We start from the raw sequence: 17,695 nt of genomic DNA, 5'->3' as shown, positions 1-17,695 counted from the left end.
CATTTATACACACACATAGACATATATACCTATGTATAATATATACAATATATAAAATACATGATTGGTTATCAACCTCAAGTGTAAAATAAATATATATACGTATATAATTGCAGAAATATATAGATTTAGTTTACAATTGAGGAAGTTGATAACCAGTGCAAATGCAAGAACTTCTGTCTTATTCTTTAGCCTGTCTCTCTCTCTTTATTCAAATGAGTAGCAAGCAGAGGATGAAAGATACATTATTTATTCCCAAGTCAGTCTTTTTCCTGAATGACAGATCCTCAAAGCTTTTCATATTTCAAATTGATTTGCAAATTTCTACACAAAATCAGTACTTTAAATTATCCTAATGACCAGTCAAATGTGGAAGTAACCCGACTTTAGCGAATCCCTTAATTGAAGCAGTTTAACAAACTTGATGTATATTTCAAAATTTTCTGTTTACAGTTTCTTAGTTTTGCAGACTCTGCCCCCAGTCAAAAAGGGGCTGCACCAACCCTTTCATTTTCTAAGCCACAGTACCCTTTTTACAAGTGCCAAATTTGCTAAAAATGAAATTGACCCATGTTGTTAATCAGCATCAGGCTTGGGCCCCAGGTCCAGGACATGGACCTGTTGTAGCAGGTCTAGAGAGGGGCCACAAAGATGATCAGAGGGCTGGAGCACCTCTCCTATGAGGACAGGCTGAGGGAGTTGGGGTTGCTCAGCCTGGGGAAGAGAAGGCTCTGGGGAGACCTTACAGCAGCCTTCCAGTATCTAAAGGGGGCCTAGAGAAATGCAGGGGAGGGACTCTTTGTCAGGGAGTGTAGAGATAGGACAAGGGGAAATGGTTTTAAACTAAAAGAGGGAAGATTAGATTAGATGTTCGGGGAAATTCTTTATTCAGAGGCTGGTGAGGCATTGGAACACGCTGCCCAGAGAAGCTGTGGACGCCCCGTTCCTGGAGGTGGTGTGCAAGGCCAGGCTGGTGGGAGGTGTCCCTGCCCACGGCAGGGTGTTGGAATGGGGTGATCTTTAAGGTCCCTTCCAATCCAAACCATTCTATGGTTCTGTGGTCATACGCAGGTACTACTCCTGTCAAAGATGTGTATTACATGGGTTTAATCGTCCCTGCTGCCAGCACTGGCCTTGTGCACAGGCACAAATTTCATTCCAAGATAACTATTCAGCACAAGATTACATTTTACACAGTAGCTGTCAAAAAGCAAATACAATGTACACAAAAGATCAAAAGGAAATATATCACTAGTTTTCTCTGGCTATATGTAAGAAAAAGATTTAGCTTACCCAAACAATATGGTGCACAGTGTAGATATCACTGTCACCCACGTAAACCCTGATCGCTCGGATGGTGAAGCCATACTTTTTTCCTGAACTGTGAATTACTATTGGCTGATGAGGACTTGAAGCAGCAATTGAAGAATCACGACTGGGAGAGGAGTCACGGGAGGACGAAGGATCAGATGATAGTGAATGAGGTGACATAGGACTTCCCAGAGGAGAAACACCAAACACATCTGGAAGAAAAAGTGCCTATAAGAATACATTCTGAGCACACACAAACACACACACAAAACTGGGCGTGTGTTTAATGACACCTTTGTGACAAATTATTTCATTGTGTTTGCATAAAGATTCTCCTCACTGCGCATGAAGCTTAGTGAATTTGAAGCTTGACCAACAAACCCAATTTGAGAAATAAATTGAATTCCCCCATAGCATAACCCTGATTTCTTAATGCTAACATTAACTTGCTAGATGTAGGCTGTTTTTTTCCTTTTAGATATGAAACACTCATTGCTAACTCTGAAAGAACAGTCCTCATTCCTCTTCCTTATAAATACATGTGAAAAGAACATCACTTTGGGAGCAGATGCTATCATGAGTACACCCAAAACCGCCTGTCAGATCAACCAGCAGTTTTAAAGAAAGTGTTTGTATTCTGGTTTCAGTCACATATCTAAAAACACTACTATAATTAAACCACAGTATCTAGTTGGAACATGGACAGTAACTCACAATGCTTGTACCAAATCTCCATTCCTACATTCTGATAGTTAAGACCGCAAGACCTTCTTACAACAATATCAATTATGGCTTCATTTTATTTTATTGTTTTGAAAGCACACTGTGCTCACACTTGCGCAAATGTAAACACAATTGCTGCAGCATTAAAAAAAATACTCTGGTGACTATAACAAGATGACAGCTCTTGAAAGGAATGCAGCCCAGAAACATTCCAGGTTTGGCTGCTGTGCCAAGCAATGTCATGTGAGGGCAGATAGGCTTTGTCAACAAAGGCACTACTGAGTATACTGACTCCCTGAATCTGAGTCACCAAAGGCTCCAACAGATAGCTATCACTGGGTTAACGCTGAATTCCCACTACCAGCCAAACCCAGAGTGGGCTGTAACTGTCACCACCTCTGGTTCCGAAACATTCCCAGATCCCCTCATCTATTTCTCTCTATAGTGTGGGACACATCCTGTGACTCTCAGCCACATGATCAGTGACACTGGCCATCTGTTGTTGTAGTTTATTTTATTGATGAATGTGAATAAGGTGGGTTTTTTGGGAGGTATTAAGTAATATATGAGATTTTGCTTGATATGAACGTGACAAGAACATTCCTACGTGTAGCCAAAGCTAAGTTCAGATTTCATAGAATGCTGAGATCAAACTGAAAGAAACCTTCAGTTAATAAACACAGTAATTCAGACTATACTATCTCTGAACACAGCAATTTTTGACAGCTGTGAAAAGAATCAATAGAACACAAACTGATAAATGACTGAGTGTTGCTTGTCTGTGTAGATTGCCTGCATGTGTACCATGCTCTTGTGATAGCTAACCTGAATAATTAGCATGCCCTATAGACCTTCTGCAAGCAGAAAAAAACAAAAATGGTACTAAGTGCTATAGGGACATACCAGAAAAACACCTGTGACTTATGGGACAGAGAGATTATTTGAAAGAAACAGTCTATACAAAGAACAAGCCCAGACTGCTTCTTGGCCACAATGCTTTCAGAATTGAAAATATCCTACATAGGCTAAACACACAGTCACTATCTTTCCCATTGTAAAAATAAAGACATCTTCATCTCTCACATGCATTCTGTGAGAATGATCATTCACATTCAGACAGCATCACAGAAATGCTAATCATTCTTTTCATGGGCAATGGGTTGTACGCACTGAAGCAGAGGCAAAATATTCCTCTATAATTGTGACTTTAAAACTTCCTCTTGACTTATCTCATTAAAAATTCTCATGGTTAGTTGGTGCTTATCACAGATATTACACAGGAAGCCTATGCTGTTTTTTAAATTGTATGGTGAAGAAGGGTAGAAAACATCATGAGGTGAATCAGAAATTCTTGCACTAATAGTGCTCAGACAGTCCTTTCACCTCTTAAAATTCTCTGAGATTCATGGACAATAGCACTGCATCTGCTCACCAAGGTATTACAGACAGCATAAGGCACATGTGCTTTACAACTTAGAGGTACAATATCAGCTCTCTCCACCTCTGCCGGTCAGAACCAAAGCCTACAGCCCTGCATAAAATTCTCCGCCAGGCTGTGGACTCAACGCATGAAGCACGAACACATGAAGCAGAGTGGGGCTGCATTATCACACCAGCAGATACTAAAATATTACACCTAAGGTCTAAAGGCAGCATATGGCCAGTGTATGAAGTTAATGCGTAATCCCACTTTTGAAAAAAATCACTTAGTTTGGGAAATTTGGACTTTGATTCTGAACCACTACAATATGAAGTCTCAGTGCTTCATCTGGAAACACTTAATACTACTGCTACTACACTTCCACTTATGTATAGCAGTATTTCTGGCTTCACACGTTGATCACTCCATGCAAGCCAATGTAATAGAAAAAGGAGCTTATTGGCTATTTCCACTTCGGGGACACTTTGTTCTGTTTTATCACTTTTCCTTACAGGAGATGGGAGAAAACTAGCCACGCCAAACATGCTGCTGTAACCGAAAAGCAGTTATTAATGGAGCTGTACATAGCAAGCTGCTCAGAATTTAAGCTACAACCATACTGCAGGATGGACCAGGACTGAAGTCTGCATCCTGCTGCACACACATGTGGTCAAAACCAAAGTAGCTACCACTAAGCTACAGTCTGCTTGTCAGAGGTGGTCTCTCGGGTGTGGTCTGACCACTGTAACTGTCTGACTAGATTAGACCATTATTATAATGAGAAAAGGAAAAACAAAACTTGACATGGAATTCATTCTGGATTCTCCAAAATCTTACATTTACATTATAAACCATGCAGTATGAACAAATCACAACATTTCAAATCAACAGATTTATCTCTACCTCCTGGAATCATGAGGGACAAAGCACTTGCAGAAAGGGACTTCGTGACTTTTCCAGAGATCTTCTTTTTCTCTGTGCTTTCTAATCGCTGACGAGCCACATGAGATGCAACTTCACTGGGTTGTTTTGAGGAGTTATCTGTGCTGTCCACACTCTCACTTCTTCCATTTATCTGATCTAAGTGTTCTGAAAAACTACCAACTGTACAAAGAAGGAATAAACATATTGAGGAAAAAATGGGGGTCAAGGAGGAAAAACTGTACTGTTGTGAGGTGGTAATTTTTCCTTCTGTCTATATGTCCATAGAACAATGCTTCAGAAATCTGAGTAATTCTTTCAGATACGCATAGAGGTTAACTGAATGAACTGATGCAACAGTGACTACAACGTTGTGTAGTCACTGACTAAAGCAAAATGTAGACAAAAGCAGAAGCAAGTTTGGTAGCTCATTATGCAATGCTCACCTTGAAGAACTTAATGATTAAGTTTATGATTAATACAATTATTTTTCATGTGAACTTCACCTAAAGTAAATGAGAGCTTCCAATCCTACATAAGTTGCCAGCTTAACAACTTCAAAATCATTAAAAACACTAATTATAGTGAAATTTTTAATTACTATCTCCGGCTTTTATTCTTTGAGTGTTCTTCTATCACTTCCACAAGGAGGAAGATAACTAGCACCACAAATCTCAATATACAACCACAACGGTGTTAGTCTATCATAGGTAATGATTTTCCACAATGCTCAGTTAAGGACAACAGAATTTCAAGCAATTAAAAACAAACAAACAAAAAAAACAGGAAGACCCTACACCAAGTGAATAACCTGTGAAAGATTTCTTCAAAGATGCCATAGTAAAGTTGTGTGACCTTATGAAACAAGCAAGAAGAGTTAAGTCTCTGACCTGTGAACAAAACTAATACTTAGTTTTTCTTCAAGATCACAGAATATCCTGTTACTAATGCACCACCACAGAAAAAAAAATGAAATTATTCTTAAGTGTGATCAATAAGTTATGAAAGAGCAAGAAGCAATTTGAGTTAACATCTGTGACTGCTGTGCTTAACTCCATCAACGTAACATTGAGGAGGGGAGTGAGCCCAGCTTAGAAAGCACACTCAAGATTTTGGACAAGAGAAGAAGATGGAAATGGCTATACAGCTGGATGGGCTTGAGGATGTTTTCCCAGAAATGGGGGGTGGAAGGGAAGAAAATACAGACAACACAGGAAATCATGGGTATAGGAATAGAAAGGATACGTAATACAAGGGTTATCTTGAGATAACTTATTGAGGTACAAAACTGTAGATGTGGAGAGGAGGTAACTGGAAACTACATAGGGTCAAATGTGAGACTGATACAAGCCTAGATCTGTGTTAAGTATCAGTTTTTCCCACAGATACATGGAACTCTCCTCTGAAAGTACAAAACAAGCAAGATAGTAGGGCCCTGGATCTTTCTGCAACCCATTCAAATGTTTGTGTTGGGAAAGGGATGCATAAAGGAGATATATTAATTAAGGGTTTATTACGCTTCTTCCTAGATTTCAAATGAGACAACTACAAACCGAGGGCAACCCTACAAACCAATTTCTACAAACCAAAGGCAACCCTGCCAATTCTGAAACAAATATACATCACTGAAAAGTTTTAATTAAAAACATGTAACAGTGCAGCACAGAGTGTTAGAAAATAGCTATACAGATCAGCTGGAAAGACTCCAGGATGATCAATCAAAAAATCACCAACCTATGCATGGGAAGGTATAAAAATAGTGCTTTATGTGCTTAAGGGACCTATGACTCATTCTCTCCAAACCAGAGCCCTCTTGAGATACTTTCGTTTAAGCAGTACTGAAATGCAGGATTTCTAAATCCATGAATATAAGTGCAAAACAAAGACGACTCTCAACCGTTTCTAATGTCATCAGTGAAGAGACCCACCCTGAATTACCTGATAGTGTGGAGCTGCTAATGGTACTTGCTGGAGTGGTTACTTCAGGTTCATCTTGCACTGTTTCCTCGCTCACTAACGGAGGCTTTTCCTGTTCTTCCCGGGGCCCCACTAAGCAGTTAGAATCATCCTGTTCTCCTTCAGCTGATATGGCCAGCTTTGGCAGCAAACCAGAACTATGTCGCTGCCTGCTACTCTCAGTGTCCGAGGAGGTGGATGTAGATATTTGTTGTCTGCAATAAAAATAAGCAAACTCTCATGCAGTTAACTGAGATGAGGTGGCTTGCTAGCCGACTAGCAGGAGGCGGACCACTTCCTTCTACTTACATTTCAGAATATTCTGAACTCCAGCTTAAAGATTCCACTGAAGGCAATGTTACACTCTTTGTTTTGTCTCCTGCATCTTCCTTTTCTTCACCTTGTGTTTGAGTGACTCGGTCTATGCTACTAAAAACCTGTTACAGAAGAAATAAACAAATAAACAAACCACACACAAACATATAGAAAAGTCCTCATCACTGACATTTGATGTAAAAAGATATTCAGGAAAGCAAGTTTATTTCAAGTGGTACTCTGCATGTTCTAAATGCTTATACAGTATTTCACAGTGTAAACTTCAAAATTCTTGAGCCTTCTTATATTTCTATACTTTCTGTTCTTAAAATGTTTTGCTTTCTTGGCTCCATATACAGGGTCACGAATAGTATCTCTTCTCATTACAAATTCATCAGCTTTCTCTGCATTTCACTGTGTGAACCACAAGACTACAAACAAAACCCATTGCCTTGGGGTCTCCAGGTCACAGGATCAATGCAAATGCTGAATTTACTCATAACCATAAAATCACAAAAGAAAAAAAACCCTACCCCTAGGAAACTACGTATCTACCAGTCAGATGTGGAAAGCAGACAAATGCATCTCAGAATTAAAGAATAAATTCTTAAGAATTTAAGACTCAGAAGTAAAGAATAAATTACTTGGCTAAAGGATTTAGAAAAAGTAAATTCTTAACATTTCAGAAGTCTGTTTGCTTAGCTGACAAACAGCATATAGAAATTGTTAGCTGTATATTCTACAGCTTGGCAGTTGCAGCTAGGGACACAGTGACATAATGACATTAACTTACTAAATCATTATTGTGGAACAGAGCTTTCAAGAGGGTAGAAGCTCACAAAATCCCAGAATCAAATAATGGTTGGAACGGATTTCTGGAGGCCACCTGGTCCAACACCCCTGCTCAAGCTAGGACACCTAGAGCAGGTTACCCAGGACCATGTCCAGGCAGCTTTTGAAAATCTCCAAGGAGAGAGACTCCACAACCTCTCTGGGCAACCTATGCCAGTGCTCTGTCACACTCACAGTAAAAAAAATGCTTCCTTAGGTTCGGACTGAACTTCTTGTGTTTCAGTTGGCTCCCACTGCCTCTTGTTGAAGTTATCTCCAAAGAGCCAAGTTATCTTGTCCAAGGTATCTTCAAAAAGACTGAATCATTTACTAATATCTGAATTTGAAACATGCCACCAAGTGAAAATAGTTTACATAGAAAATAACTGTATCTACAACTCCCGCCTCTGCTCCTCCATGCTATCACAGATACAATACATAAGTGGTACTGCAGAGCCACTACAAAATATACCAGTTAATTAAAGCATAAGCCATAACAAACAAGATACAAACAAACGCACATTTTCAAAATACCTTTAAATAGTTCCTAAAACATGTTAAACAAACTGCTCATTAATAGAAAGCTTTTGAAAGTCACTGCTGCCTACTATTAAAAGCATGCTCATTAGGCATTCTGCTTCTTAATCCATTATCTCCTGCCTATTTTTCATCTACGCTATTACCTAAGTATGTTCACTCTGCATTCCTTGCCCAGCAATAATTAGCTCTCATCTCTTCCCCTCCAGACACTCAGCTTTGTCTTCAATTCACAGCATTCAAATCACTCACTCAAATCCACTTTTTTTTTTTTTTGACCAAATCACATGCTGACCACTATTTTGCTTCTTCTTTACAGTTTATTGTCACTTAAGCTCACCACTACTATAGGCTAGTACTGTAATCTTTGTTATGCCATCATCTGCAAGATACAACTGGAGCAACATTCAAACTATGCATAAAGAAAACCCACATGCATTTTCTACAGAAAATATCAAACTATTTATTTCATTTTCTACTACTTAAGGATTCAAGAAATAATTTTCTTGTACAATATTTTCATGTTTTTGGTACTCATGGTACTTGTTTCATTCTCACTCAAATTTCAGTTAATGTTTCAAGAAACATTGTACACGAACACCCTGTACACCTCTTTCATATCTAACATTTCTAAACTTTAGAAAAGCAGCAAAACATTTATGCATATAATACGTATTAACATTATAGCAATTTTTACTTACTTTAGAAAATCTGTGTGAACATGAAGAAAACTGTCTTATCTCCAAATTAAAATCTTCATCATTTGTATCATCTTCTTCCTCAGTTTCCATATGGTGGTATTTTTCAGAACGAGCTACAGACAAGTATAATAAATTATTTGAATTGGCAAGTAGAAAAGGGTAATAAGCTTTATTATTAACTGAAAGCACAATTACACTATTAGTTCTCCTGAAATGTCATACCACCACCTAAATTGCACAGCTGCCAGAGTTCTGGCAAAGGAAATTTTCAAAACATTAAGCAAATACACAATCAAAGACAGTGATTATTTCAACAAGGTGTTAATTGATTTTTTTAATGCAATATAATACCTACTATCAAAATAACTTGTGTCATCTTCAGACTCCAACTGTGGAATAAATTCTGCTTTCTGCCTCAGCAGACTATTCCAGTCAAGGCTCCTGAAGAACTGATGCTGCTTTACTTCATATGCACCACCTGGGGGAGCCAGAGAAAAACACTGAGCAAATGACAACAAATCCACTGACATTAACTCAACTAAATCCCTGGTCAAAAAAATCCAAGTTAGCATGGAAAGGCACAGTCATCACTGGAGGTATGAACTTCTACTACCCTTTCTCACTAGTATCACCTAAACCTGTCAGAGCACCTCCTTGTTGCCATTTTTCATCAGGGTTGGCATTGCTTTTTCTTATTCTTCCCCCTTTTAACATCTTTATTTTTCTGGCCAGACTAATTATGCATTGGCCACACATTAGTCTGAAATAAAAATGTAAACATGTGCATTACATGAGTTATGAAGTAATTACAAGTTATAAAGTAATAAAGAATGATTCTTAATTGTTGCTCAGTGTAAACATCATTGCTGATTAGGAACTCCTTTTCTTTTAGGACAGTAATAAGCAATTCTATAGGAAATAATGTATAATTTACCTCATTATAGATTACTGCCTACTTTTTATAATGTGTTAAACAACTACATTAGTTTCAAATTAACAGACAACAGCTGTAAAAATGCAAAATACTGAAATAACAATAAACAATAACACATTAACACACTGAAAATACCTGGGGAAATGGGGGGAGATGTTTTAATAAACATAGATTTAATTCTGAAAACTGAACGTATTTGCTACGGCACAAGAGCTACTCCAACTTGATATGCAGCATAAACGTCGGTAGGTGAATGTTAAGTCAGAACAGAGCCATGGAAAAAGCATGAATTCTCCAGCACTGACCTCTAAGTCAGTGCTAAGATTTCTAGGTTGGGTTTTGATTTTCTGACTGCAGCAGGGAAAAAAAATCATGAAAGCCAAATCTTCCCAAAGGAAACCAAAATCATATCTAATCATAAGTAACTAGTCAAGGAGCGATAATTTTTCTGAACACAGTAATGGGATGTTAAAGCAAATGGTGTAATTCTTGACTAGATATCAGACACTTAAGACCCGAAGAGATTTTTTTTTTGTCATTTTCCTTCTTCAGAAGAGTACAGTATCTGTCTCTCTTCTTTCAACTTGACTCTGCCACTCAGGTCTCCTGAGCAAATACACAATTACCGTTTTCATGGAGTATTATGCAGCTAGCTAATACTTATTAAACAGATAGGGCTGTCATTTGAAATGCATGGTGGAGCCTGGGATAAACCATGTTATTTTCCAGTGCCCCCATGGGACCAGCCATGTTGCAGCCTCCATTTCTGTGAGTTGCTACTGACACTTAAAAAAACTTTGTTGTGGTTTCTAAACACTCCTTTGTGCTTCAAAGAATGACTGCAGAACTCTCTTCTTTAGACTGCCAGCTCTTGAGAGACTACAAACTGTCAGAAGAAATCAGCCCCTAAACAAACTAAACAGATGCTCCATGTAACTGCACTGACCATTACGGTACTTAAGCCAGCCTCATTCTAGCCAATTCACTTTCTCATCCAGCTGCAGCAAAACAGAGGCAGAATTTCCAATTTACTTGTGATCCAGCCTCTCACAGGTTGACAGTCCTGCTTTAATGCTAAATGGACCAGATAAGAGCATCCTGGCAATGAAACAATGAAAATGCCAGAAAGGTATTTTGTGTTATATGTTTAAATATATATATGTATGTAAAATATATATAAATACATATATATAAAATACATATTTAAATATAATATATATATATAAAATTAAAAAAAAATATATAAAAATATATATAAATAAAAAAATATATAAAACATATATATTTAAAACAAGGGAACAGAACTAGCCCTGGCTTTTCATTTTGCCTTCGATAGCGGTGCCTTCTGCAGTAGATGAAGCAAGTGGAGAAACCATCTTGGACATCATACCTCCCCTCATTCTTACTTTGTTCAACACTGGGGCAAGAGAGAAGAACAAGCTTTACAGCATGCCACTTACTCCAGACCATCAGCTACCGGGAAGGCTAAGGGCTGTTCATACAGATGCCATGTACTCAGGGAGCAAGAGACATGTAGTTCAGTCATTTCTGTCACTACACCACTTCCAAAAAGAAGACCTGTAGTTTGAGACCATGTCAACAGTACTTGGGGTCTAGGCTATACTCATGTTCCCCCTGAATGGCTGTGGTAAGGACAGTTATAAACTGATTCCCTAAGCTCTCCTTTTTTTTGTTGTTGTTGTTTAGCTTTAAAAATATGCATCACACTCTAACTGCTGGACTCAGTTTTGCCAGGAATTTTCTAAGTAGTTATGTTGACTCAACCTTCCACTTGGTTTCCTTAGTGTCCCAGTGTATTTATATTCCTGGAGTACAATACTCACTACAAGTAAGACTATAGTTTATATTCAGTCTCTTTTGTGCAGAAGGCCTTTTTTTGCTCTGTTTACTTGCTTTGCCCAGTGGGATGGTAGTCAGTGACTAGGGGTCCCATACACTAACACTTTAAAAATAACATGTAATATTCATTACTGCATCTCACCCGAATTCCCATGTAAATCCTGCTGCATCAACAAACCTATAAACTCTCTTACATAGACACACAGTGCGTTGCTTAGCCAGTACAGGCTCTCTATGCTGGATACAACATGCAAGGTTCTTCACTTGATATGGGATGAGCGCGGCACTGAATAACCACAGCAGAGTAAGCTGGCAGTTTGTATTCTCACTAATACCCAGTTATTTCCTTAACATTCATGCTTCTGATTCCATTCTTTTTCACGCAATATAATAGTGCTGAATGAGAATGATAGGACCTTTCAGACAGTCATTTCTGATTAACGCCTGGAGGAACCAATTTGCCAGGTAAAGATACTTCTGAAACAGTGGGCATCAGTTGTATACGTCTTCCCCTTCTCTATTTTTGTGTACAGTTATTTAATACTGCATTCATGAAGTAATCCCATCCTATGCCTAACTGGATGTTTGAGAGGTTTCTGTTTTACTAATTCAAGTGAAAGAAGAATAAATGACTACATGTAAACACCACAAAAGGACAGTCATCATCTGTTTAAGGTCTTATTACTGGTTTGAATCTGTAAATTAACCCCTGCCATAACAGCTTGTCATGTTACTTGCCCCGACAAATGTTTCCCAGACCTCCCATCTCCACCCCCGCCCCCCCCAAAAAAGTGAACAAAAGCTCCAGTGGTGAATATATTTCTAGGACACTAACAAAACTTTTAGTAGTTCTCCTAACCTGTTCCCAGTCTTTCCAAAGGATTCTGCCTGAGCAACAGGGTAATGAGATCCTGAGCGTCTGGAGGTGGTGCTTCATCCTTTTCAGGCCAGTTGATTTCATCTAGCAAAAAAAGACAGTTGTTTCTTATTATTTAATTCTGATCCCAACATTCAGAAAAAGCTATCTAAAGCTAGCATTGTAATCTAACAGTAAAGTCAGAGTTAAGACTTTTCCAAATTGCTCTGTTGCATACCAATTACTTCTGATTTTAGTATTCTCTACACAGATTTAATAAACTTATTTTTATGCTCCCATTTTCGTCAGAAGTATCCTTTAACCCAAAACAGTGTTTAACAGCAAAATACAGCAATGCTTGGCTCGAGGAAAAGTATTGCAAAATTCCATCAGGCTTGTATGTTGTCCTTTTTCCCCAATGTCCCCCCATTTCCCTGCCAAATCATCATGGTTTAAATTTTAGTTCTGTTCAATGGAAATTGCTGATAAGATGGACGCAGCTGACTTGACCCAGGAGTCACTGCTTACATCTGTAGTTCTCTAACGCTAGACATTCACTAAAGTCATTACTCCCATGACTAAGGGCTGAGGTATTGGCCTCTGCTCTGGAGAGATCCATGCCAATGTAGCTTTTTTCCAAGTCTCTCATGCTTGAGAGGAAAAAACTCGCTCTTCTGATTTTCACATTATTAAGCCTTTTGTACTTCTTAGGAAGTTGCACTTAAATCCACCAGTCACAATATTAGACCGTGCAACATCTAGGTAGTGCTGAATAAAAATTCTGCCAAACCCTGATTTAAATTAAACAGTGGAAAACAGTGCCAGTTTCAAGATCAACGTGAACTTTATGACAGCTTACACAGCTATTCTCATCTGATTTTTAGCAGAAGCTGCATCTACAAGTGTAATATATTGCAGGTTTAGACAAAACCCTGCAAAAGTTTCTTGGAAGGTACAAGGATTTCAGTAACAGAGAAACAGAATACTAGGACCTCAGAAAACAGAGAAGGCTGTTAAAGATTGTGTTGTAATTATATGACCTAGATTTTTTCCTTTAAAATGGTCTCCATTGAAGACATAATGATCAGAATTTACACAGGAGTTTCACCTTTGCATTTTGGAATTTAAAGAAAGGTACTGAAATAAAAAGGCATGAAATGTAACCCATTTCTGGAGGTTTATTTTTAAACCCTACCATTTTAGATACCTAGTTTACACTGAAGCTTCCCACCACTTACTCATAAAACTTGAGGGGAGGAAAGACAAACCATAATAAAGAAGAAAGAAGCTAAGATGAGGGGGCTAAAACAAGTAGATTGTCAAGTTGAATGCAGACTTCACCAACAGAAACTGGAACAAAACTCTGTGCTATGGTTTGGGTTCTGTAACATGGCTTTTTCAGTTGAATACAACGGGACCATATATTTTAGCACAGGAAACTTATCCAAGGAAACAGTTCTCTTGCAGATGTTCACAGTAGGAATGATTTCAGGAAGACATTTAAAATCAAAAGGAAAAGCATGACAATCAAACATTAAAACAAGAAAGTAAGCTGATCAACGGTGTTGTAGAGTAAGTGGGAATGGATCAGGTTTGCAAAAATACACATCCACAGATAATTTGACATGATGCTTTATAAAGTGTAAAATTAGTGCAACATGTGAAATAAAGTCTAAAGTCAAATTTGGTCATTAATTTTAAACTATCCCCCCACATCCTCCCAGCCAGGCAGCATAAAGATAAAAACACATGTGCATGTGTCTGGAAATGCAATAAAAACATGAGTTATTTCCATGTTTGTCTGCCTACAGCTTCCATTGCAGTCTAAATCTGCTTTGGAAAATAAAGCATGAATAAAGCTGCACTGCAGCCACGAGGCATTGAGAACAAAGCCGGCGTTTGCTGCTCGCGTTAATTAAACAGTTGATTCTCCTTGCCACTCAGGCTCTGGTGTATCACATCAGAAAACTGCACAGTTATAAATCCATAAACAGCTAGGGTGTTTTATAAGGAGGCAGCTCTGCTATACTACAGACAACTCTCAAATACATTTTGTTAAAGTTTGCAAACATGTCTGGCTTTTAATGTCAGAGGCAGCGAAAAGTGAGATGATGACAGACTAATTCCTTTTGTTCAAAGGGGATTTGACGAGTTCTCAGAGAACGAGGAACTGGAGGTTCACTTAGTTTTGTCTCTGTTGGGTTTGTTTGTTTGTTTTGGTCTTAGTTAGCGGACCTTTTAGGCAGACTGTAAAACAGACTGGGAAATATTCAGTAACAGAGGTGCTATTCTGTTGAACTTTCAGCATAAATAGAGGCCTTCTACATCTATGCATCTGGGAAATTTATGGAAACAGCAGGTAGGATAGTAAATGATTCTGTTTAATTATCATTCAGTTTTGCCACAAGCCACAAAACAATACTTAGGGTCAGCTTGCAGGTTAAGATCTAAAAGGTTATTGAATTTTAAATGAAAGAAGAACAGCTGTTACAGAAATAACATTACACTAGAACAATCACGAATGAAATCATTAACAATCTGTGGATTGAATTTGTTTCCTTCTCTTTCTCATTATTTATTATTTGAGAGACACTTGTTTTAGGGTTTTATCACATCTTTGTTAATTTCTTCATTGTGTCATGAGGCATTTTCCCATTTATGCAAATTTATTTTAACCATTTCTTCTCTGGTATAATTTCTTTACTAAAGACTGTAAACACTGTGCCATGGAGGCACTACTTTTCTACTAATTCTGCTTTTGTTTTTCAAACAGCGCAGCGTAGCTTCATCATTGTACTCTATATTACTGCACTTCTGTACTCAGTAACAATATGTGGTAAATTCAGCTTTTAATATATATTTATTCTTACTGCTTTGACAGCAAATCAAATATTACAGTACTGAAATAATGGTGTCTTTTTTGAGCAAAACTAGCTTGAAACTTAGTGTATCAATAAAGCTGTAAATATCTTTACTATTAACATAAATTGAAATTTTTGACAGCAAACTAAGAAATCTGGTTCTTTGTGATGATCCTTACCACTGATTACTTGTCCAAACAGCTCTTCTGGCGTATCTCCAAAGAATGGCACACACCCAACAAGAAATTCATAAAGAATAATCCCCATAGCCCACCAGTCCACTGGTTTTCCATAACCCTGTCTCAGTATTACTTCAGGAGCTATGTATTCAGGTGTACCACAGACCTAAAACAAAAGAAAACAAGCATGATGGTAAATTCAGTCTAGTTATGTCATATCATTTGTACCTCTTGAAATGTAAAATAATGTAGAAAAATAGAAAAATGAAATTCAGTATATTTTAGGCTGTTGAGCTTGCATAATGCATTTTTAAATGACCTATCTACACATATAAGTAATCACATTTACATTTCTGTCATGCAAGGGACAGTTTGTTTTTCATACATGCGACACTGTCACAGCAAATATTTTATTTAATTTAAACATATCCTTATCTTTAAAAGAAAGTTGTGACAGTTTTATCTTAAGTAACTTTTACAGCGAACAGATTGTGAGCAATGGTAATGAGGCATGCTTAAAGGGAAATGGGCCATATCAAGGATTTTAGCACCCTTGGTTGTACAATGCATCATGAGCTCCACAAGTACTCTGCTGAGACTTCTGAATTCCTTATAAAAACAGTTTTCCATTTGTCTCTCTCACAGGCTCACTTGCACACAATTAGGTTGTTCATCTTACTAATAGACCCAAATGGAGAAAGAAAAAAGACTACCATAATCTGCAGGGCATCAGAAGAAGTAACTGACACACCACCAGAACACCAATGCAGAAATAACAACAGCTTATGTGGTATTATAGTACATTTTGGTGTCAAAACATCACTTCATTCAAACAATCAATGTAAAAGTGAAAAAGGCTGTGTCTTACTTGTTTATCAAGGAATTCTCTGGCATCCTTCTCAATGTGACCCTCATACAGATTGGTAGTCAAACTCATTAGCCCCACCTTTGACAGACCAAAGTCTGTAAGCTTTATATGGCCCATGGACGTTACCAATAAACTGAAAATTAGAATGATTTGAAGTTACTGTGATATAATGCAAAATTATATCCTTATTATTATTATTATTATTATTATTATACTCAAAATTATATCCTTATTATTATACTCAGAGGAAAATGTTTCAACAGCACTGCAAAAATATAAAGACAGATTAAAAAGAAATTTAACCAAGTACAAAACACGTTAAGAATATGACAGTCACAAACATGTCACTGTTGTTATAAGATGTAAATGAACTTTCTATATGCAATTGCACATCACCTTAGAGAATCAACTAAGTGTTAAAAGTTAATGCTAGATTATTTGAACAAAAACAAATAGTAATTCTGAAAGAACTGGAATAGAATTAATCCAGCTTTTGAAGTGAGGTGGGCATTTTCTGCTTGTAGCAAGCTGGGTCATTCATTTGAAAAGAACTCAGGTATTAAGTTAGCTGGTAACACTACACTGGCCTGAGGTGTCATGCCGTGAAGGTATTTTCAGCCAACAGATGTGACTGATTCTTTTTTTTTTTTTTTTTTTAAAGTGAAATGGGGAGAAGATTAATGGAGATACAACAGCCATATTTTTCACTACAAATACATAGTGGAAAGCCTCTGTATTTTTAAATACTGGGGGAAAAAAAAAAAAAAGCAACAGGAAAGATTTCCATAGTGGTCAGTCTTACTTTTGTAAATGCAAATAGCAAAAACCTGCATGTTGATGATACTTTGTATTAACCTGTTTTTAAGCATACTTAGATCTTTTCCTTAACATCCAATATGCCAAAAAACATTTCAGCCCTCCATTCAGCCAAAAAAACAAGAACATTTTTCTTTATCTATTCAGATAGCCTCTTCCATCTTAAAGGACATTAAAGAACACTTTTGGAAACATACATTCCCTGTAATTACAGATAATGAAAATTCACATATTGGGCAGAAATTGTAAATCCATGTAACATTTATGATATTAAAAAACAAAACATTTCTGGTACAGCAAAATTACACTTTTCTTATTTTATCTAACCATCTCAAGGTACTCTTTTGGTTATATTCTATATACATACTTGTCTGGCTTCAAATCCCTGTGTACAATTCCATAATTATGAAGGTATTCCAAAGCCAGAACAGTCTCCGCAAAGTACATCCTTGCCATGTCTACAGGTAAGGGACCCATATTCTTCATCAAAGTAGCACAGTCTCCACCTGCGGAAACAGGACAAATGTTCCAGATGCTGCCATAAATTCTGAGGTGTACAAGCATAATCCATATATGCTGCAGAAGCAGACACAAATTGCAGTCATA

The 17,695-nt window shown here is 37.5% G+C and overlaps 1 protein-coding gene across 14 annotated transcripts in view; it reads right to left on the bottom strand.

Annotated features, from left to right (window-relative positions):
* Positions 1-17,695, bottom strand: part of MAST4 (microtubule associated serine/threonine kinase family member 4) — a 296,506-nt gene that overhangs the window by 10,185 nt on the left and 268,626 nt on the right. For all 14 annotated transcript variants that reach the window (XM_048079537.2, XM_048079538.2, XM_048079540.2 and 11 more), the window contains 10 exons: positions 17,457-17,595; positions 16,274-16,406; positions 15,406-15,571; positions 12,369-12,470; positions 9,071-9,193; positions 8,716-8,828; positions 6,641-6,768; positions 6,314-6,546; positions 4,358-4,558; positions 1,294-1,523 (listed from right to left, as the gene is read on the bottom strand). In XM_048079537.2, the coding sequence (XP_047935494.2) occupies positions 1,294-1,523; positions 4,358-4,558; positions 6,314-6,546; positions 6,641-6,768; positions 8,716-8,828; positions 9,071-9,193; positions 12,369-12,470; positions 15,406-15,571; positions 16,274-16,406; positions 17,457-17,595 (1,568 nt within the window). The remainder of the gene's footprint in view (positions 1-1,293; positions 1,524-4,357; positions 4,559-6,313; positions 6,547-6,640; positions 6,769-8,715; positions 8,829-9,070; positions 9,194-12,368; positions 12,471-15,405; positions 15,572-16,273; positions 16,407-17,456; positions 17,596-17,695) is intronic.

This window comes from Anser cygnoides, chromosome Z (assembly GCF_040182565.1).
Source record: "Anser cygnoides isolate HZ-2024a breed goose chromosome Z, Taihu_goose_T2T_genome, whole genome shotgun sequence".
Lineage (NCBI taxonomy): Eukaryota > Metazoa > Chordata > Aves > Anseriformes > Anatidae > Anser > Anser cygnoides.
The sequence above is the reverse complement of the archived record's forward strand: the minus strand, read 5'-3'. Positions and strand labels throughout refer to the sequence as shown.